We start from the raw sequence: 23,737 nt of genomic DNA on the forward strand, positions 1-23,737 counted from the left end.
CTAGAAATCTTGGTCCAACTAGAAAGCGATGTGGAGTTATACACAAAAATTTTTAAATTGTGCATACCATCTGACTGTGTGGGATCACTACCTATAACAGAGAGGTCAAAGACCAAGGCAAAGGAACTATTAGTACAAAATTATCTATAGCAGGTCTTTTTGTTGTATCAAAGAACTAGAAACAAAGTGGCTGCCCATCAAATAGAAAATGCCTGAACAAACCTCATACAGGAATTTAATGGAGCATTACATTATAAATAATGAATGACTGATTGAGAGAAACTGGCCTGGGAATACTTTTTGTGATCTGATGCCCAGTTAAGGGAGCAAGACCAATTTACACAATGACCAAAATATTAATGTAACGGAAAACAGCTTTGAAAGTCTTCCAAACCTTGATCACTGCAGTGATCAGTCATGACTTCAGCAGATGGATGATGAAATGTGTCTACCAGCTATCAGCCAGGGAGCTGATGGAATGGAGTTGCAGAATGAGGCACACATTTTCAGACATATCAAGCAGGTTTATTTGATTGTACCTATTTGTTACAAGGGGCATCTTCTTAATTGGTGGGGAGGGGTATGAATAGCAGTAGAAATTTTTTTAAAAGCAAAGAATTTCGATGAAATATTTTAAAATACACAAAAGAAAGAAGAAAGAAACTCAACAGAGGACAGAAAAGTAGGTTAGGTTTTTTTTTTACTTCCTGATTAAATGTAATATATGCTTGAGAAACTACATAGCAAAAGTTCACATTTTCATATATAATCCTCTTTTCTGTTTTTTGTATATTAAAATGTTCGTGTTTGTTAATAAACAAGCATTTATGAAACACTATGTTCCAGGCCCTGTGCTAAGTGCTGAAGATAACAAATATAAGCAAAAATAAAAATAGCCCCTGCCCTCAAGAAGCTTAAATTCTAATTGTGGAAGACAGAACGTTAAAGGGAGCTGAAAAGCAGGGAATGAATAAGGTACTTGGTGCAGAGGCGTAGTGTTGAAGTCTGGAAAGTCAGGAACAGAAAAGCAGGAGGAGAATGAAGGCTGGCTAGTCTGGAACTCTGCTCAAAATGGAGGCCCCAGGAATAACTCACAAATAGGAGAAGGGGGCCTACCTGATGGAGGGATATTCCAGGACATGGTGGCTCCAGGCACTAAAGGAGATATGAGGGTGAAACTATAGCTAAAGCATCATGTTAAAGTCCAGAAAATCAAAAGCAGAGCTGGAAAAACAAGAAAAAAATTCAAATAGCATTCTCTAATCTAGCATTACAAACCTAGACAGATTTTAGTTAATTGGCACATAGCCCCTGATTGCTAGTCTGTGTGTTCTGCAGATAGGGCTAAACTGACACAATGCCACTTGCCTTATCACTTATTGTTTTTCATTTGAGTAGCCAAGTGCCTCCAAAACTACTGCTTTTGCTTAATACCCATTCTGAGTCATGTACAGCTAATTTCCCCCAGCTGGCGACAGTCGCCATATGTGGTCCTTGGAGACGGATAGCCTCCCTTCCTGCATGCACAGCTGCTGCCCTGAGACAAGCATTTTTTAGAAAAGCTAAACTTAAGGAGGTGGGGAGGAGTGAAGGAATTCCACTCACTTCTCAAGTGTTCTATCTTAACTGGATGTTCTAAGGGACTTTGTAATAACTTATTAAAGGACATCCAAATATTATCAAGTTGATGTTGATGTAATTGTTTTTTCTTTTTTTTTTTTTTTAAATCTGGCTTTCAAGCTGCATTCAGTGTTGAATATTTTTCGGTTGTCACAGGTATTGGTCTTAAGAAAAAAACACATCACAATCTCATACCAAAAGAACTCCTAAAAGCAGCAGAATGGATTTTGGCAAAGTGTCCAATGAGATGTTTGTTTCCAATGAAGGAAGTGGAGATAAGGGTGTTAGGGAGACATGATAGTATTGTAGTTGGATTAAATGTGAAGGTCTGAACATGTTTTCACTCTCAATTCCATTTCTGATTTCTAATTCCCGTTCAGCATGTACCCCACACATTTTTCTGACAAGGAAGCGAAGTACATTATTTAAGTTAAATTTGAAACTAAAAAGCCGTTGGAGTTTGAAAATCATTACCATATTGAATAGTGGTGTTTGTAAAACTTAAGGAAGATCCTGGAAGAATTGGGATAATAAAACATAAGACTTTAAAAAATTTTATTGTGTTTTACCTACGCACCATACAGGGTGACTGCCATATACCCTAAAGGATTAGTTTTATCTGTAGCTAACATGTCTTCTGCAATGAATTTTGAATGCAACAGAAACAATCAAAAACATTTATTAAGTATTTACTATGTGTCAGGAATTATGCCACATATTGGGGATAGAAAGACAAAAATGAAATGGTTCCTCCCCTCAAGGAGCTTGCATTCTCTCAATAAGTCCTAGTGATAAAAATTCACCTACAAAGGACTTTTAAAGCACTTTCTAAAAAATATTTGAACAGTTGCTCACAACTTGGTACATGTGATAAGCTCTCAAAATGTTGGTTGAATTGGGTTGTAGGACTAGAATCAAGTTTTAAGAAATCAAAAATGCCTGGTTCATTCTCAAGATGTTGTTGGATAGAACTATGAGCCATAGAAAGAACTTCATAGGAATGAAATACCATCATGTAATTATGCAACTCTTATAAAATATTCTCCAGTAAAAGAGGATGAGGAAGGAACTGCTAAAGAAAAATCAACAAAACTAGGTTTTTCCCCTTAAATATAAGCAAGGGAATATTGTAGAAATAAAGTCTACTCCTCAAGAGATTTTGTATGCTTTTGTATGAGCAGTGGACCCCCTACCTTATAAGTCTCTGCTGGAATGAAGTGAGCACCAGGCACTTTGCCACACAAGAAGAGCCTAATGGTATTGAAAACCTCTTCTTCAGTTGGAAGTTTGGCTAGAGAGGTATTGACTTCAACCTGAAGTGTATAGTCAATGGCTTCTGCACTAGTTGATGACAGTCTATTGAGAACATTAAGGAAGTGTTCAGCCCATCCCTTCAGGATCCATCCTTATCACCAATCAGTGTGGCTTCATCCAAGCTGAAAATTGAACCAATTCAATTTGAATGGTCTTAAGAAGATTCTGAAGATCACCTGGCAAGATAGGGTACCAGCACTGAGGTCTTTTCTCAAGCTGAATTGCCAAGCATTCAAACTCTGGTGGCCACAGTGTTCAAATGCCAAATGTATGTTTGCACAAAAGACTATTTTACAGAGAACTCACATAAGGCAAGCACTCACATGGAGGTCAGAAGAAAGACTACAAGGACACTCTCAGTGTCTCTCTGAAGAACTTGGGAATAGATTGTGAGAGAGGACCACCCAGGATGGTGTGTCCACATCAAAGAAGGCACTGTGCTCTATGAGCAAAGCAGAATTACAGTAACTCAAAAGAAATGTGAGATGTAAATTTAGAGACATCTCCCTCCCAAATGGTCACACAGACTGTTTGTGCCCAGCCTGTGGTAGCCTTCCAAGCTAGTATGGTTCTGATCAGCCATAGTTGGACACATTGTACACTAACTCCAACATCATGATGTCATTTTGGTCCTCTTCAAGTACTAAGGACAACAACAAATGAGTCCTTAGGAGCAAATAATTATCTAATCAGGGTGAATTTAACCATCAACAAAATGTTTGTTGAATGAGGAGACTGTAAATTACAGAATCACAAAAAGTTGAAAACTGGAAGGAATCTTGGAAATCATCTTCCAACCTCTTAATTTATAGGAAAGGAAAGTGAGGTCACAAGAAGTCAATTGACCGACTATGCAAGGTCACACAACTGGTGGTAAGCAAAGCTAGGATTAGAATATCCAACAGTCTTAGATTTGGGTTATCTTCTGACTCTGAGGCTGCTGTTTGTTCCATTTTATACCCCGCTACCTCTCCTTCAATTTGGAAATGTATGACTTAGGCAAATACTTACTTTTTGTACATAGTGCCAATCAAGTGCAACTGTATTTAACCTATTTTTCAGTTTTAAAAAAATTAGAAAATGTTATGACATCAGAAGTATTGATGATGATGAAGTATTCCTCCTGCTTTTTACCGGAGAGGTGATGAGCTAGGGGGTCAGAATGAGACATATATTTTCAAGCATGACTAATATGTTGATTTGAAGTGTTTGACTATACTTATTTATTATAGTGAGGAGTTCTATTGGGTAAAGGAGGGGGCTGAGTTAGTGGAACACGATAAGGATACAAGAAAGAAAGAACAAAGATTAATAAAACAAAAAATACATAGCAGAAATCAAAAAGATGTTCAGAAAGGAACGCAATAATGGCAATTTTTATTGTATGTTAAATTTAATATATGCTTAAAAATATATATATATGTATAATTAAAAGTTGTACACTCAAAATTTAAAATCCTCTTCTTATTTATATATTGGGAATTTTGTGTTGATGATTGTTGAGTTGACAATAAAAAGAAAACTTCAAAATGATTACTTACGTCACTTTTCTCATTCCAGAATTCTGCACCTCAGTCCATTCACAGCATTCTGCTTCTGGTAGATAAAGAATCAGCATTCAGGCCTGACAAGGATATAGCACTGCAGGTAAAACTAAGAAGTGGTTTTAGATTTTTAGCACCATGCATAAACTCAAAATAATATGTAATGTTCAGATGTTTGTGTGTGCTAAGAAAAATAAGGTATAGCAAAAAAAAAAAAGATTCTGAAGACTTAGCTTTTTTGTTTCTTGAAAAAAAAACCCTCTTAATTCTCATGCTTTCTTTCTTTTAATTTTTTTCCTATTTATCCTGTATATAGCTATTTGTACATATTTGTTTACTTCTTGTCTTCCTTCTTGGGTTGTAAGCTCCTTGAGGGCAGCATCTATCTTTTGCCTCTTTTTGTCTCCTCCAACACTTAGCACAGTGCCTGGCACATAGCAGGCACTTAATAAATGTTTATTGACTGAGAAATGGACTCAACTTTTCTCAAAAATAAGTTAATTTATCTTGTCTTTTGAATATAATCTTTCTTTTTCCATTAAGACAAGCTTGAGGTTATTTTCCAGTTGTGATGATAAAAAGTGGGAACTGATATTCATTTAATCTTCACTTTAACATTAGATGTAGTTTTGGGGACAAAAACATAACATATTAAAATACAGATAGGTAGTTTAAACTTGGACAGGGTAAATGACAAGCAGACATAACAGAAGAAAGATATGTCCTACTTGGTTTAATAGACTAAACTCAAATTTCTTCTTGCCCTTCTTGAATTAAAATCCAAGTCAGTTTAGAAAAAAAAGTATAAAATCATTTATGTATCGTGCAAGTCACTCAGTAAAAAAAGAATCTCACTGTTTCTTATTTAAATTGTTGATCATTAGTATAGAAAGGAACAAAATCTTCAAATAGTAGTTTATATTTATTTGGAGGCAAAAGGAGTTGAGAGTATGAGACCTTTTGTTTTATTGAACTTTTTATTTGTTTTTATTGATTTCCTTGAATTATTAAAAATATTAGAGCCTGGTTGTAATATTTTTACAAGTGCTGGAAATTAGTCTAAGGAGCTGTGTGCATGTGATACCAAATAAACTATTTAAAAAGTGGAAATTTCTATCCATCAATAGGTGGCTTTGTCTTACTCTATACCACAACATGCCTTCGCCTGTGGAACTCACAGGTCTCATGAAATTGGCAGCAATGCCAATTTCACATCCACCTGGAAGCTTAGCTCTCCTCTGGCCTCAGAACCTTGCCCCAGGCAGGGACCACAGAAGGAAGTCTCTGTCAGATGTTCATGCCATATGAGACTGAAATGAGAATACCAAATGTTAATCTTGCTGTTTATCGTTGTCTGTCCAGGGGTGGAGAACCTGCAGCTTCGAGGCCAGATGGGGCCCACTAGGTCCTCAAGTGTGGCCCTTTGACTGAATCCAAACTTCACAGAACAAATCCCCTTATTATTTGTTCTGGCCCCCTCTGGCCTCGAGGCCGCAAGTTCCCCACCTCTGTTGTATTCCAATTCATGCATTATGCAAAGGTTTACTCTGACCCTACCGCTAGGAAGACAAAACCTCAGCCAATTATTTTCAGGCTTCTAACTCTCAGTCTCCAAGCATTCAGAATTCCAAAGGCACTCTGCAGAAATCAAATATTAGGAAGCATTGCGTTACGGTGACATTCTCCACTAATTCTCGAATCCCTGAGAGCAAAGCTAGGGCAGGCATTTGGTCAGTCTTGGGCCCTTCAGGAGCATGGAATGATTAATGCTGCACAATAAAACAATACACAACTGAAAGCTGTGCCTGGATCTTCTCAAACCCAGGGCCTCTGCGTGGCAGCAGGCCTCTCAGGTATAACCTATTTACTTTCTAGAGTGGTTGAGAAAGCAGGAAAAAGCCCATTCCTCATAGGATCCCCTTCTCCCCAAAAGCTGGATTCATGGTAATAATAAAAATCTTTAAACTCCTTTTCCTCAGCAGTTCGAGGTTCTGACCTCCCTGAAGGCCCTGCATAAGCTCATTGACAGCACGCAGCTGACGGCAGAGTTTGATGGGACCTTTCCCTACAACCACAGTGACTGGATCCGTTTCCGAAGGGTAAATAAGGCATACTGGCTCAGTGTTCCCTTCCATTGTTTTTCCTTTCCTGAGTATGTACAGAGCTCTATTGTTCTGCCCATTATTTTATAGTCATTCATGCATTCATTCATACAGCAAGCATTTATTAAGTGTCTCCTATGTGCCAAACAACGTGTTAGTCACTAGAGATATAAAAACATGGCCTCCATCAAGGAGCTTATATTGTGAGGAAAACGTTTTGCAAACCTTAGAGTTCTATGTAAATGGGAACTATTCTTCTGGTTATCATGCATTCAAATAAGTATACTACGAGGTAAAAGGGAGATAGCTTCCCACAATGTGAAGAGAGGTGGCCTTTGAGCAAGGAAAATGTGTTCAAGTCAAGTTCTGACACATACACGCATAATAGCTGTGTGACCCTGGGTGAGTCATTTAACCCCTCGATGCTCTCAATATCTCTCTAAAACTATAAATAACACAAGAGGTGCCAACCTTAATTGGTAGTCAGAAAGTCTTCATCTGGGAATTCCCTATATCAATGAAATCATAGGGACTGTTCCTAACCCTAACTCTAACAAGGTGGAATATGATAAGCAAAGGAGATATACAATCAAAGTCCCATAAGAAAATATAAGGAGGGAGAGATCACCCTCACCCAGGGGGAATCAGGCACCAGCCCTCTAGATTCTCTACAACTCGGTCACATCTGACCCTTCCTCTCTAATTATACATCTATCACCCTGGGAGGATGGGGTACAGGGGACATGATTGCTGCCTTCTAGTATTTGCACACAGTCACATAGAAAAGATCTCTGCTTTATGGTGGCAGAGGGGCTTGTGTAGCTCAATTAAACTATGAGCTATGCTGTGTAGGGTTACCCAAGATGGACATGGTGGAGATTCTGATAAAAAGTAATCCAGTGGAGAAGGAAATGGCAAACCACTCCAGTATCTCTGCCAAGAAAACCCCATGGACCTTATTAAGATGCTAAAAGCTATGACATTGGAAGGTGAACCCCTCAGGTCGGAAGAGGGCCAGGTATGCTCTGGTCCACAGGGTCACGAAGGGTCAGACATGACTGAACAACAAACACTCAGAAAAAGGGATCTGATTTGTTCTGTTTGCTCCCAGAGGGCAAGACCAAGGCCGATGAATAAAAGTTACAGAGAGATAGGTTTAGACCTGATGTGAAGAAAATCTTCCTCATAATGTTCAGAGAAGAGTGGACTACCTTGGGAGAGAGTAAGTTTCCCATCATGGGATTTATTGACCATAAGCTGAATGAACACTTGGAGATGATATGGAGGGAATTCTTCATCAGATTTAGCTTAGATTGTCTCTGAAGTCCTGAGATTCTGTGATTTTGTGTGATGTAGCGATGTCCTTGGAGGCAAGAAGGCTTGGTTCAAGCCCTACCTCTGACACATTTTAGCTGTGTGACCCTGGCCAAGTCACTTATCCTCTCAGTACCTCAAGTAGCTCTAAAACCATAAATTGGTGGGAGAGTGCTAATCTATAATGGTAGGGGAAGTTCCCTATTAGGGACATCCTACACTGATAAAATTGTACTGTCCGCTAAAAAAAAGACAAGAAAATAGGTGGCATATCTCTTTCCTATCCTGTAAACTCCATAAAGTTGGTCATGGCACCTTACCTAGCTGTACTCCATGAATGTGTCTTACTTAAACTTCGTATCTCTCTCAGTGCTTAGCACAATGTTCTTGCAGACAAATACCTGATTTGACTTGAATTGATTTCATAACCAATAATGACACTTTAACCCTACAAACAAAGCCCAGACTGTTCATTTGAAATCTCATCTCTTTCTTTCCATCTCTTCCTCCTCACAAAACATGGCAGAAACTGGAACCATTTGCTACAAACTGCAAAGAAGCCATTACTTTTCTACAGAATTCTCTCTGTTCCCTGAACACAAACAGGACTCTAAGTACAGTGCAAGTAAGTGGTTGTTTATTTATTTAGAAACATGATGAGCTTTTGGTTCTAAAAGCAAAGAGACATATTCATTAAAGTATAGGTTGTTGGGTAGCGGGCTAGTTTTGGAAACTAATGTTTATCAGAAATGGGATGTCCAACTTTTAGTTCCCTTGCTTACCTGCAGTAATTATCCTCAAACATTTGTTTGGTTTGTGAATGTCTCAAATGGTAGAACAATTTCCACAAAAAACTTAGTATACATTTTCCAATTCATTACCCCCATGAAAGTAAACCTTCCCAAAAAGAAGGCACTACTTTTGAAGATGTGTCGAGGAAACATATCATTTCTCGGGAGACAGAACACATATTCTCCCTTATCCTGTCATTTATAATGTAACTAGTAACTTCCTCTCCTCACCTGCTTGCTGATGAGAATAGTTACTCCCACAACTCTAAGGCACTGGTTGGGGCTTCTCATACATGAGTCTGGACTCTGTTTTTTGTTTTTTTAATGTAGCTGTAGTAGGGATTTCTCCATTTATAAAATCCCATGTACATTATAAATAAAGGTAATTTTTCCATTTACAAATTCACCAACATTTCCTAGCAAAATACGAATCTCAAGAAAATTGAGTAACCTGAAGCTAAATCCTATTTTCATCTTGCTTTTTCCTTTAATCTTCTACTTATGTATATATTGGGCAGCTGGGTAGCATAGTGGATAGAGTGCCATCAGGAAGACTCATCTTCATGAGGCCTCAAACACTTACTAGCAAGTCATTTAATCCTGATCTACTCAGTTCCTCATCACTAAAATGAGCTGGAGAAGGAAATGGCAAACCACTGCAATATCTTTGCCAAGAAAACTTCAAACGGGGTCATAAAGAGTCAGATGCAATTGAAAACAACTGAATGACAACATATATAGTGGTTTATGTCTTATTCTATAAATGAACCTGACTTTCACTACAGATGTATTCCAGAGAAGTTTCATGTAAAATGAATTTTTTAATAAAATCACTTGAATGCCTCCCCCAAGGAGATCACATTTTTTCCTAATGAGAAGCCTTTGATTTTCTTGTAATCTTAGATTAGTGACTTGGCATGAGATCATATAAGTTACTAACTAGGAGATGCCAATAATGCAAATTCCCTGTGCAGGAGGGTCCAGGAAAAGGGGAACACAGGATTTTGAAAAATGGAACAGGTCAGAAGATAGACTGATAAATTGTCAGAACAATGCCCAACACAGCACCTTTCATCTGGGGACTACCTAATAGTTACACAGCCCTGTGGACTAGGAAAACACACTGGACTGGGGTCAGAAAACCTAGATTCTAGTCAATCCTAGCTGTACTCCTAAGTAGGTAGATGACCTTGGATAAGTCATTTTTCTGGACTTCAGTTTCCTTGTCTGGAAAATGGGGGAAGGGATTGAACTAGTTCCATCTCTCTGATCCCTTCTAATGCTAAAGTTCTCTGCTTCTATGTCCAACAAGGCAAGGATAGAGGGTATTGGGAGCAGGAGTGGGGATGAGGAAGGATGAGGGAACTTGGGGGCATAGTGGGCAGGGCTCCATTCACTTCTTTCTCCTGAACCCACAGGATTTGTTCTGCCTTCTTCTGCTGCTACCACCTATCACCTCTGAACAGGGTTTTTCTCTGAGGAAAAATGTGCCTCATGGAAAGTTTTATAAGGGTTTCTTGGGCTTTTCACCCCCCAAAAAATCTTATTAACAAAGAAGAGAATAAAAAAGGTCTCCTTGCTTTTTTCCTCCTTCTCTTCAGTATTGAAAGAAAAGATGAAGTCTCACAAATGTAGGCTAAAAGTGGGACTGCAAACAATGGATTAAATAAAGATTCATCTGTATTTCAGTGGAAATCTATACACAAGCTACCATAGGCACTAGTCCCTGGAATTCTGATGAGTAAGGACGTGGAACAGGGGTTGACATGAGTAGTGGTAGGGTTGGAAGAGTTTGTGGTAAAGTGAGAAGAGGGTGAGGTGGGCTCAGCCCCTGGTTGCAGCTGAGGGCAGAGAAAAAGGGAAGGACAAGAGAAAAAACGAGACTTCCTGTGGCTACTCCTCAGTCCTAAGTCAATGACTGATCTTAACTTGTCAACCCTATGCAAAGATGAAAATGAGATATTAATCTATGTGCATGGTAGTTTGATACTTTTATTATTAGCTTTCAATTATATAAAATTGTGTTTCTCACTGCACTTTCACATCTTGGGAGGGGGGGGCATATGGAAAGAATATTGGACTTGAAGCCAGGAAGACCTGAGTTCAAATTCTTTCTCAGATACTTACTGGATGCATGTCCCTGGGCATCCTCTCTGCCTCAGTTTCCTCATTTGTAAAATGTGATAATAATAACACTTACCTTCCAGACCTGTGAGAATCAAACAAGATGACATGTGTAAAGTTCTTTACAAATGTTTGACTATTAAATATATATTAACAACTTATTTATTATTTTATCCATGCATAAGTTTTGTCCTGCCTTCTTCAAAGGGTTATTTGTCTCTTTTCTAGATGAGGCATAAAAAATTAATTGTCAAGCCCAATATTAAGGACAGAACCAGAAGGGATTAAAATATTAATTTTCCTTTTTAAAAACTCTTCTTAATTTTAAACTTTTTGTAGGAAGAAAATTTATATAAAGGTAAATTTTAAGTTCAAATATGTTAAGACAACCTTCTTGTTGCTAGTCTGCACTAATAGAAGGAGTCTTCTCACTGGGAGTTCTTTATACACAAAAGAAATCACAGGTTCAGAATTTTTTCAGAACCTCAATTTTATTATTGCAGGATAGAGATCAGAACTTTTATTTTTATGATATTAGACATAGTGATAGGGACTAGATCTATGATTTCATTGATACAGAGAAACTGCTTCTAATAATGTTGTTAGGGACCTTCTTTGCAACTTTTAGACTTAGCTGCCCAGAGCTCTGAAAGGTTAAGTAATTGCCCAAAGCCTGACAGCCATTATGAGTCAGAGGCAGGACTGGTATCTGGGTGTTCTGATTTCAGAGTCAGCCCTCTATCCACTACTTCATTCTGCCTCTCCTTTTATACTATCAAAGACAACATATTAATTTAAACTCTACAGACTTTAGTTGCTCCATCAATAAATGCAGAAGGATGGACCAGATGTTTTGCTTTCTTTTTTCTTTGAGGTCTGTTCTAAAAGCAATGATCCAGTGACTAGTAATGGACTAATTATAGAAATAAAACCATAGATAATGTCATTACCAACAAAAATGCTACAAGAGGGGCAGCTAGATGGTGTGGTAGATAGAGCACCGGCCCTGGATTCAGGAGGACCTGAGTTCAAATCCGGCCTCAGACACATAACATACGAGCTGTGTGACCCTGGGCAAGTCATTTAACCCCACTGCCTAGCCAAAAGGGAAAAAAAATGCTACAAGAAACCAAACATGGAGTGTACTTGGGGACAACAAAGGGTCTGGAGACCAAAAATTAAGTATCACTGTTCAATAGCTTGATTAGCCAATTGACAATTCCCTCTATTCCATTCTTCGTTTTTCTTTTCAAGATCCATAAGGACTTGAAATTTTTTTTTTATTTGTGAATTTAACATTCATCAACTCCCTTTATTATTCATAAGCCTCAATTCCAAGCCATTTCTTCCTGTGGAGTGATACTGGGATTTCTTTACCTGCTCTGTGTCTGCTAAAACTAAAATCAATCAATCAATAAATATTTATTAAGTACTTGCAACATGTCAGACATTGTGCTAAGTGCTAGGGTTACAAAAAGAGAAGAAAAGACAGTCCCTACCCTCAAGGAGCTTACAGCTTAATGGGGGAAACAACATGCAAACAAATACATCCAAATACAGGATAAATAGGAAATAGTTAACAGAGGGAAAGCACTGGAATTAAAAGGGGTTAATCTCCTCCCATGTGATAGTTGCTGTGGCATGGTGTTTGTCACTCATTTTCTTAGACAGGAGGCATCTGAGTCTTAAATATTAGTTCATACTTCAAAGCACTATCCACGAATACATTATGTAAGCTTTCTAAAAATATAAAAAAAATATATATGTCTTTTTTCTCTTTCCCTGTAGGAGGTGGTGGAACTAATCAACAAACATAAGACAATGATGAAGCTTGTTCTGGAAGATGTCCTTCTGGTAACGCTCCGCTTAGAAGGTGGCACAGTCCTGGCCAGGCTCCGGAAAGAAGATTTCTGTGTGACTGAAGATTATAGGTAAGTGGATGCTTTCAAAGCAACATTGGATGGTAGCCAAAATTTCATGTTAATTAAGAATGAGAATTTGCAAGAACAGTACTTATCATACACTGAAACATTTATGGCTGTGTTCCTTAGAAAGGGTTCTCCCAAAAAGTGCAATTGTGAGAGATGCAACCCAAACCTCTCCTCCCCTTGAAGCCACAATCTCCACAAATTGGCATGGCCAGTCCTCACCTGCATCTGTCTATGTAAAACAAAAACAGGCTAATTTTATTTAAATACTCAAGTGGAAGAAAAATGAACACTCATCATATCTGCCATAGAGTCCGAGGCCCTGTTTGATTATGAATGAATTCTCCTTTGTTACCCAATATTCTAACTTGATTTCATCTTGGGAAACTCCATTCCGCCTACCTAAATTCCTTTTGCCATTTCAATTAGACATGGAATTCAGTTTTGCTCCATGCTGCTCAAGGGTCATTGTTTCTTCTCCAAAAAGACTGAATTTCAGGATGGGTGATTTTACTCCATACACATGCACATACATATGAGAGTGAAAGGCTCATTGTTTGGCCATGGCTTTGTGTGGAAGTATCATGTACTAGCTTTCAAGCATGACTTAGTTTACAAAATTAGGACTTCTATTACTCTGAGTCATCATTTCGCTGGCATATTCCAACACCCTTCCCAGAATTATTCAAAGAAGCTGTTTCTGTTCGTGACAGGCCTGTCTGATAGTGCTGTGCATTGACTGCTATTGTCTTCTCTTCATCAGAGATGCTATGGAAGCTATAACCAGACTATATAATCAAGTAGATGAAGAGGTCCATAGGCTAGTCCTCTCATCTAATAAGTGCCTTCAGCAGCTGGAGAACCTGCAGGAATTAAGAAAGCTTGAGGAGGGATGTAACCAGGTCAGTACTCTTCTTGAGACAGAACAAATAAGGGGCATCCAAGCCTCTGGCTTTCAATCTAGCCATCTACATCCTTGTTGGACAACTATAATTTGAAAGAAAAAAAAATAAAAGAATAGCTGATAAACTAATGTTCATTTTTAAAAGATTTTATTCTGTCTGCTTCCTTGCCCCCAGACTTCTAGCCCTGATCACCAAGCGAATCACTCCCGAGATTATCACTTTTCTTCCCTTTTCTCTGAGGATCTAATATAGCTACAAGGTTCCCTTAATCCTTCGTGCTTTTCATCACAATACCATTGTCTCTGATATTGCCCCTCCTTCTTGAAGGCAGCTATTTTCTGAAGACTGGAAAGATTACCTTGCTATTTCTCATAACAGACTAAATAATGTTGGTCCAAAAGGTTTGCTTCTAAAATTTTTTAAAAACCCACAACTTTAGATTCTAATTGCAGATGTATCATAGGCACCAGATGGAGGGGGAGACGAGACAGCCGAGTGTGTTAAACCCAGGACAAGCTGGATGTTTGTCATCCCTTTTAAAGGGAGTTCAGCTCTACTTTTCACAGAGAACAGTAAAGGCTACAGTTATTGAGCAGCTTAATGAATGTTCCTGGGGTTGTGTATAACATCTCTTATCATTTTGGACTTCCAAAGTCTCTGCTAATACAACTAAAGCATCTGCTTAGTAACTTAAATTCTTTTTCTTTTTCTTTTTTTTTTTGTTAGGCAATTTGGGTTAAGTGGCTTGCCCAGGGTCACACAGCTAGTATGTGTTGTGTGCTGGATTTGAATTCAGGCCTTCCTGACTTCAAGGCTGGAGCTCTAACCACTGTACCACCTAGCTGCCCCGGTGACTTAAATTCTTAGGGAATAGCTGAGGTTGCTAAGATGTTAAGTGACTTGCCTGTGTTCATATATGTAGTAAGTGTCAGACACAGGACTTGAACCCAAATTTCTATCCATTGTGTCACACTGCCTCTCATGACATCTATACATTCCAAACCTAAAGATTTTGAATCCACATAACATGCTACTCCAAGGTCCCCTTTCTAAGCAATGGAACTTGTAAACTTGAGCCAAAGATAGTTTCTTGTGCTTTGAGCACTTGTGTAAATTGAAATGAAGAACATGAGCTCATCAGTGTATATTTTGTTTATTTAATAGCTTTTGTTTCTCAGTTGACCCTGTTAGAAAACATACAGTATTCATTTCTTAAAATAACAGGTCTAATTCTTCATACAGTTTGGTTTTGAATGCTGTATATCTAATCAAGACTTAATTAACAGAAATTAAAAGTACTTATTTGCCTGTAAATAATGATCTGATTCCACTATGAAACAAGTAGGACTATTTCCTAAGAGTGAGAGACTGACTCACCCACACGAGGTTACTAGATTCTTCTGAGGCGCCATATACATGACCTCTTTTAGAGTATAAAAATAGGCCTCATTTTATCATACCCTACTATGGTGTTTGGGCCGAGGTCCTACATGCACTTAAAAATTGTTTTAATCTTCTTTTCCTATTTAGATTAAATTATGGTTTGAAAATGAGCGAGAAAAATATCTTGGCCCTTTGGAGCTACTTTCTCTGGAGAATGTGAAGAAAAAGCAAGAAGAATTTCGAGTATTTGGTGACATGGTGATGGTAAGTGTTATGGAATGGGTCACTCCCATTATGGTCTTCACAAGTGCTCTTTTCTACCATTATCATCCTTCTGTTATATTCTGATATCCCCATATAGGTGCTTAATTTGCTTTGTACCTCTAAGAAGTAATTCAATCTTGATTTTTCCTGGAAGACAGGAAGGCACTTATCTCTATTATTAGTAACACAATAATCTGTTAGATACATATATATATTAAATAGTATAAGGATGTTTAAGTGGCATCAGTTTATATTCATCAAATTTTACCTATTATCTATTATAGTACGTAAATGCGTTAAGCACAAAAACTATTCTATTTCTTATAGACAAGGGAAAAAATAGGCATCAGAGGTAAGAATATAAATCACCATAAACAGTATGTCTCTGATTCATTCAATCAGTTAACATTGATTAAGTGCCTACTAAGTGCTGGGCCCTATTACAAAGATATCAGTTAAACAGTCTTTGCCTTCAAAGAATAGGCATCCACATATAATATGCAAAATATATCTGAAATAAATACAAGGTAATTGGAGGGAGCCACTAGAAGCTGGAGGTGGGGAAGGTGGGATCAGGAAAGGCCTCTTTCCTAGAGCTGGATTTAAGCTGAGCTTTGGAGGAAATCAGGTAGACGTAAGGAAGAAACACCAGGCGTAAGGGCCACCTGAGCAAAAGCAGGAAGACCAGAGATACAATGTCATGTGTAAGGAATAGTAAGAAAGGCTAGGTTTTAGCAAAGGTGTTTTGTATACATTGGATGAATGAGAAAGATCAAGGATAATGATGTGAGGAGGATGGTGAGGATTGAAAGAAGGGCTGCTGGATTTGACAAGTAGTCACTGTTTACCTTTGGGATTAGTAGTAGTATAGTAGTAGTAGTAGTAGTAGTAGTAGTAGTAGTAGTAGAAGATCCCAAAACAAGAGTTGGGGAAAACATCCTGTAGTGTCTTGGGCCACAAGAATTCTGTTCATTCATCCTATTGAGAGAAAAGTAATAAATTCCATGATTTGGCATTAGCTGACATCTGCTTCTTAATGATGGTTAGGAGGCTATTGAAATTATTTTTTATGTTGCAATTCTGATTACTTTTGGAGGATTTTGAGCTGGAAGGAATCTCAGTTCCTATAACCCAGCTCCTTCATTTTATAGATGAGAAACTGAGGTCCAAAGAGACTAAGTGACGTCTCCAAGTTAACACAGAAAGCAAGGTGCAGAGCTGAGATTTGAATCCAATGTGTGCAGTGCCAAATATAGCATTGTTTCTGTTGTACAACATTGCTTCTGTACTTCATTAGTGGATACCAATTGTGTTGGACTGGACACAAAGCTGTCCTTGACATAAAGGAAGATCTGGCTTCAAGTCTTGCCTTTAACATATACTGACTATGTGACTTTGGGCAGTTCATTTAAACTCCCAGAACCCCTGGCAACTCTTGAAGATTATAATTTTCGGAGAGGGTGCCGATCTGAATTGGTCAAGGAAATTTCTACCAGTTAGTAGATGATTTCTCTACACTAATAAAATCCAGATCCTGTTTTGTTTTGTTTTTTTAAAGAGATGGTAATAGAGGCTTTAATGAAACCAGTCGTGGTAGGAAAGGAGTGTAAAGGCATTATAGAGGTAGAATTTATGGACTTGGCCACACAACTGAAAGTGGGAGGTGACACAGGGGAAAAGTCAAACAGCAAGATTTCAAAAGTAAGAGTGATACGTTCTGGTGGAAAGACCCATTAGGTGGTGTCTAGGAGAAAAGTTAGGGCTGGAGATAACGATGTGGAAGTCAGGGCCATAAATGAAATAGTTGAAGATGTGAGGATAAATGAAATTGTCCAGGAAGAAAGTGGTCTGAGGAAAGAATCTTAGGGAAACACATCTCCCCCCTTAAAGAACTAGAAAGATAAACAGGATCCAGGAAAGGAGATTGAAAGAAAGGATAAGAGATATAGGAAGAATATCAGTAGAATGTATGGTCATGGAAGCCCATGTATCCAGAAGGAGTGAGTGAGTGGGTGGTTGTTCAACAGTTTTATGAGCTTCTAAGAAGTCAAGGGATAACAAGGACTAAAAAGATGATATTAGTTTTAGCAAGAAGCCACTGATGATCTTGGAGGAAAGTAGTATCTGTCCAGTATGGAGTTGGAGGAAATGCATTGTGGCATCTTAGGTCACAAATATACTTTTCTTGTTTAGCCTATTGAGAACAAAAGTAATAAATTCCACAGTTTGACATTGGCTGATGTTTTGTTCTTGATAATGCAGCAATATTGTAGGGAAGGATTACAATTGGTGAAAGATAATAACTCACCAAACATGGAAGAAAAAATTCAGAACTTCAAAAGGTACCTGAATGACATCATCAGTCAAACAGAAAGAAGGAAAGGGGAGCTGGAGAAGTTGGCCAATCTCTATGAATTTTATGAGACGGTAAGAGAATCAGTTGCCCCTCAAAAAACGTGACACAACATGACCTTTTTTGGCAGCATCTTTTTTTAAACTTGATAAAATATAACTCCTCCCAAAGTCCTGCTCTAGGCTTCATCCTAGTATGGTACTAATACTATACTCTAGAAAGTTATTCCCAGAGTGCCCAAGTTCTGGCTGGCTACACAAAGTTAGAAAAGCTTCACATACAGTCCCATTGGGACCTAGCTGACAATGGAGAGGCATGCCACCAGCATCTTGATCAATGGGTAATCAAATGTTTGGTCACAGCAATCCATGGGGGAAAAAAGAAAGAACAAAATCATCCTCAGCCCTTTGTAGTCTCCCTGTTTCCACAAGTTTTAAACCATCTATAAACACTACTTTAATTGTGTTTCATCTAAATGTGCTATCTTTGTCCAATGACCAAATTTGTATGTTGCTGAGGGAATTAAACCTCATCAGTATTGCCACAAAATGTTGAATGACCTAGAGGAAGACATCTAGCATGTTGAGTAGATGTCTCTCTGGGGGATTGTGAAAGAATAGAGACAATAATCACTCAAGATGAGAAGGCATAAACGGATTATGACTGATACCAAAAGAGGGGGTAGCTGTATCAGCAAGATTAAAAAAGTATTTAAGTATTGATGTAGAGTTAAAATACAACCAGTTCCCTAACTTAAGAGAGATGCTAATTTAACCATAGGTAGAGTTGATTTCTTCTCAGTTCCATGTTGTTAACTTTAGGGAGCAGATTGAACTTTGTGCCAAATTATCCTGAATAAACAAATCTTTTCTTTCTGTTAATGATTGAAGTCCTACAATTTCATTTATTGCCCCAAATCCCTTAGGTAAACTTAACAACCCAACTCATTTGTCATTCTTCTCCTCCCTGGACGGCTAATGCCAAAGTTTGCCTTAAGAAGAGATTCTCTTTAAATGACCGAAACAGAGGAGAAGCAAGAAAGTCCTGGCTTATGAGTCAGGTTCCAGCCCTGGCTCTGATATCAAACCATAACTGTAAGCAAGTTGCTTAACCTTTCTTGGTCTTTGTTTTCTCATTTATATAATAAGATGTTTGGATTAGATGATTAGATGACCACTAAAGTCCCTTTCAGCTATAAAGTTCTACAATTCTGAAACCATCCCCTTATTTTCATGCTATCTGATCAATGCTCTCCATTATCGGCAGCTGTTGGCCAACAGGGGATGAGATAGTAAGTTCTCTATGGGCTATGCGATAGCCAAGACTAGTTCACTGAGGACTTTTCTCAAATGGCTTATATGGAAGCTACTGCTGATAATTAGATGGTGAGTCTGTTTATATTTTTTGCATTGTACAAGTTCCTCATTTGCTTGCCTTGCGAATTCAGAAATGCATAGAAATAGTATTGGCCTACTGGCCCACTTTACTTTGAAGCATCTCAGAAAATAGGGTTATTTCTTACTTGCATGCTCTGATTAATCCATTCCTTCTTTTCTGGTAATGCAGGCAAATGGATGGATGCTCCATTGCAATGAATATCTTGAACATCTCTCTCTGGAGACTAATTATTCTCCATCAGTGATAGAGTATTTAAAAAGCTACCACCAAGAAGCTACTAAAGTATCTGCTGAGAACTTCCACAAAGTGAATGAGATGGTGCTGGGCCTTGGTAGCAAGAAGGAACAGAAACAGTGGAATATTTTATGGCTGAAGTGTCAACAGACCAAGCATCGTTTAGAAGAGGTCCTCTCTGAAGCCATCCGAGGTTCTGGCAGACAGTCTTTCAGCCAGGGTCCCCTGGAGGCTAGTCCAAAAGTGGAACACGAGTTTGTCATTGAAGGTCTGTGGAAACATGGTCAGTCTCCTGGACTTCCTAACCTTGACAGTAGCCTCTGGGAGAATAACAGACTACTGCTCCCCCAGCGAGCCAGCTTCTCTGGAATACAGGCTCTTTCAGAGCAAGAGGGGCCAAGTTCAGGTATATTTTCTCCTCTTAGCACATCACCCTCACCAAGCGTCACTCCACTGTTGGGGGGGCTCCCCAGGACTAGTCCTCTCTTGGAGGATATGGACAACATCTCTACTTGCTACTCTGAACCAATTCAGTCCCCAACCACCCGCCACAGGAAACACCCCTTCAAAAAGATCATGAAGAAGACACAGAGCTTTGAACTTCCTCAGCTCGACAGCAGCCCCAGTGAGCTGCACCGGCATGGATACACTGGCGTTTATATAAAAGGACTGGAGGTGGCCAGCAACGTGGCCACTGAGAAAAAACATGGGCAAAGGCCAAATGTTAAGAGCCCTCTGATCAGTAGGAACCGAAGCTTGTCATCCCCTTCCAGGATTCATCATACTGAGGAGGAAAGAAAGAGAGTAGGAAGGTGAGAAATGACCACCACTAATCCTCTGAATCTAGGGAGGAGAAGATTTTAGAAACACCCAAACTGTAAATGCATCCATGCTTTTCTGCAAAGTAGAAACTGAGATGCTTACCTCCAGGATCCAAAAACATCCTGGCCAGGCTGAAAAAGACATGAGTTTGGTTTGAGTCAACTGAATATGTTCAGAAATATTTTCCTGATTTTTTTAAGATGGGGATCAGTGAAAATATTTCCTCTTTGTTTCCATTTTCCCTCGTGGTGTAGAGTCCCACAAATATTGGCACTGATTGATTGTCAAGCTGGTAATGGTACAGACATTGGACCAGAATCTTTTTTCTCGTCCAGATGGAGAAAATACAGTAAGCAAACCAACACCATGATATAAAAATGAATTACATTTAAAAAAAAAACAAATTTATTTTTCTTTACTTCTAAGTGCCAAGAGGTAAGAATTTTGTGTACAATTTCTCTGTTCGATCATGTCTCCTGAAGGAGTAAATTGTGATTTGTCAAACTTTAAGGTGTTTGTAAAGAAACTGGTTTACTGAAAATAAGGATAAAGATAATTCATTTACCAGTGGCTAAGAAATTTAGACCATAACTCCATATTCAACTTGAATTTCAGCTTTTACATCATAATGTTTTTTTGTCTGAGCCCCTTTATCAGCAGTTTGAATGTGTTTTGGGGTTTCATTTTAAGTTCCAAAGGAAGGGATTTTTCATTAGTGCTTAAAGTGGCACCTTAATCGAAAATGAGGATGATGAGGTCAGAGCAATAATTATAGCAATAGGCTAACATTTTAGGACATCTGAATGGCAAAACAAAAAACAACCATACACACACCAACACTACACATCTAAGATTGCTAAATGCATATATAATTTTTTAAAATAATAAATTGGTCACAAGTATTTATTAAGTACTTACCAGGCTCCATGCATGCAGGCAAAAATACAAGAGTCCTTGCCTCAGGGAACTTACATTCTACAGGGGAAGAAACTTGAACATAGAAGAATATGCAAAATTAATTCAAGGTAACTTTGTAAGGAGCCATTATACATTATACGTTAAAGTATGCAAAGTACTTTCAGCTCAATACATGGAGCCTTTATTGAGCATCTACCATTTGCCAAAACTATGTTTCCCCCCCTAACAACCTTATGAAGAAGGTATTGTAAGTATTGTCCCAACATCATCCCTAATCTCTCTAATCTTCTATCTCTCCCTAACTGCTAATTTCTTCTCTGCTGCTTGCAAACATGCCCAAGGCTACCTGTTTTTAAAAAACTTGACTGCATCCTAATGCCAACTATCATCCTTCATCCCTCCTCCTCTGCTCAGCTAAACCCACTGAAAAAGCTGTATACATTCAGTGCTTCTATGTCCTCTCACTTTCATAACCCTCTCTGCATTCTGGCTTCATCATTCAACCAAAATTGCCATCTCCAAGGTTACCAATGGTCTCTTAATTGTCTTTCCTCAATCCTCATCCTTCTTTATTTATCCTGCCATATTAAATGTCTATCTTTACATAGAACATAAAAGCAAATAAGATTCAAGATGCCTTTGTGAGGTTTTTTTTTAAATATAAATGTAATTATTTCCTGGGCTGTCTTACAGCCCTGATAACCTCTAATCTATTCTGAGTTATCTGTGGTAATGAGGATAATAATGAGGTAATGAGGACCTGTGAATCCTGATTATCAGGATCCACAGATAATCCCAAAACTCCATTCTAGTCAATAGTTGGTGTCTTCTGTTCTCCCACTGCAAAAGAAAAAGACACACACACACACACACACACACACACACACACACCCTACCTTCATATGAATATACCCCCAAAATTCTGAGGAAGTAGCCACACTTGCTGGGAGTCTTCATTTCTCTTCTCTTATTCTTTACCGGAGGTTCCAAGAAGTAATGAAATTGCTGAAAGAGGCCAATATAAGGTGGACAAATAGGACAATCCAGAAGTCTGGTTCATCATGAATTTGATAATTAGCCCCTGAATCAATGTGTTAACTGCACTTAACTTTTTAGGGAGTGGAAGCAGAGCGGGAAAGCTTGAGCTTAGGGTGCCATGGACATGAGCTATGTGTGTGGACCAAGCACGTTTGGTTACCACTCTTTACTCAGGCCCATCTCTGAATTAGTCTGCACTCTGAGAAAGGCATTATTTCTGACATGAATTTACCCTACAGGGAATAAATAGGCTACTTCAAAGAGACATTGTCTTTTTTTTTTTTTGCTGTCTACAAAGCACAAATTGGGGGGAGATAGGTTCAGGAATTTTGCATTGAGTAGAAATATACAGAGTGCAATAGAAATTGTGGAAGGAAGTCACACTGTTGGGGAAACACCCATACTTAGAGGAAATTCAGTCCTTCCCAAAAATCAAAGTTAGGGTAACACTTTTCATTGCAAGAATCAAAAACAAAAAATTAAAAATATTGCTTTCAGATACTGGTATGCAGACCATTGCCTAAACTAAAGTGTTTTTATCCAAAAGCCCTGTGATTTTCAAAAAGAAGATACTTTGCTCAAGTCTCCCTTAATAACAAATTAAGCCTGGTGCCTGGCTTAAGCAAGGCACGCCTTATTTCAGTTTAGTGCTTTATTAACATCTTTGTGGTAATTCAAAATTTCTAAAATGAGGAATTATTTACAGTGAACTGGGGAGAGACAAACTCAGGAATGGTCAGGAATGCAATCATTACATACTCCCCTTCGTTCCTGACTTTTATTCCCTAATCTAATTAAATTATTATTTTGAGCTGAATCATCGGATTAACTGTGATGGAAAAACAAAAGGCATCAACAAAACATTAAAACCAATTAAAATAAATCACCAGACCACTGTCCCCTCAAGAAAAAAAAAAGATCACTATTTTAGCAATCTAGATAAAATGAGGATTGAATTGTAACAAACAGAAAAAGGAGCTTGTTCTCAATATTTCACCCTAATTCCTCTCCCCCCTCACTGCTCCCACAGCAATCCCGTTTTAATTTAAGAGCAAAAATCACTAATTCCATATGAGTGTTTGTTTCCCCCTTACCAGTAGTTGTAGTGGATCAGTACTTCTAAAACTGACCATAAAACCTAAGTCTTGTTCAGCAGAGGAAATCCTCACTGCTAACACAGCAGTTTCCTTCTTTGTTGGGCTGCTGGATAAAGTTAATTTGGTAGCACAGATACCTGCCAGAAATGTGTTTCAGCTGTCCTGGCCAGCTCCTCATAGCCCAGTGGTGCTATTAATAATCTGTCATATCTGAATTTGTTTAAACAATTCACATTATTTAAAAAAAACAAACCACTGTCCAATTAAGTGAGCAAACCAAACCAGTTATCCATCTATGCTATAAATCAAATATCATCAGAATTTCTTATTGTGGATATCATTTCTGTAAGTAGGTAGTTGATACTTTGACACATTGTATAAATGATGACAACTCAACAGCTATCCCCACCACTTCTTACCAATTCACTCCTCTACTGAATTATTGCAGGTATTGCTGAGGATTTCAGAAGGCTTTTAATTTACAGTATCCTAGAAAAGGGTCAAGATATGTGTTTAGTTTTGTTTTATTTTGTTTTTTAAGGATTGTACATGGCTATGAAACAAGCTGTCACTTCATTTAGGTCTCCT

At 38.3% G+C, this 23,737-nt stretch overlaps 1 protein-coding gene across 1 annotated transcript in view; it reads left to right on the forward strand.

Annotated features, from left to right (window-relative positions):
• Positions 1-23,737, forward strand: part of PLEKHG4B (pleckstrin homology and RhoGEF domain containing G4B) — a 190,138-nt gene that overhangs the window by 126,866 nt on the left and 39,535 nt on the right. Inside the window, 8 exon segments of the mRNA XM_020985684.2 lie at positions 4,495-4,581; positions 6,458-6,577; positions 8,421-8,519; positions 12,598-12,740; positions 13,501-13,639; positions 15,173-15,289; positions 17,552-17,716; positions 19,209-20,086. Of these exon segments, the coding sequence (XP_020841343.1) occupies positions 4,495-4,581; positions 6,458-6,577; positions 8,421-8,519; positions 12,598-12,740; positions 13,501-13,639; positions 15,173-15,289; positions 17,552-17,716; positions 19,209-20,086 (1,748 nt within the window).

Source organism: Phascolarctos cinereus, unplaced genomic scaffold, assembly GCF_003287225.1.
Source record: "Phascolarctos cinereus isolate Bilbo 61053 unplaced genomic scaffold, phaCin_HiC Scaffold_4;HRSCAF=312, whole genome shotgun sequence".
NCBI lineage: Eukaryota > Metazoa > Chordata > Mammalia > Diprotodontia > Phascolarctidae > Phascolarctos > Phascolarctos cinereus.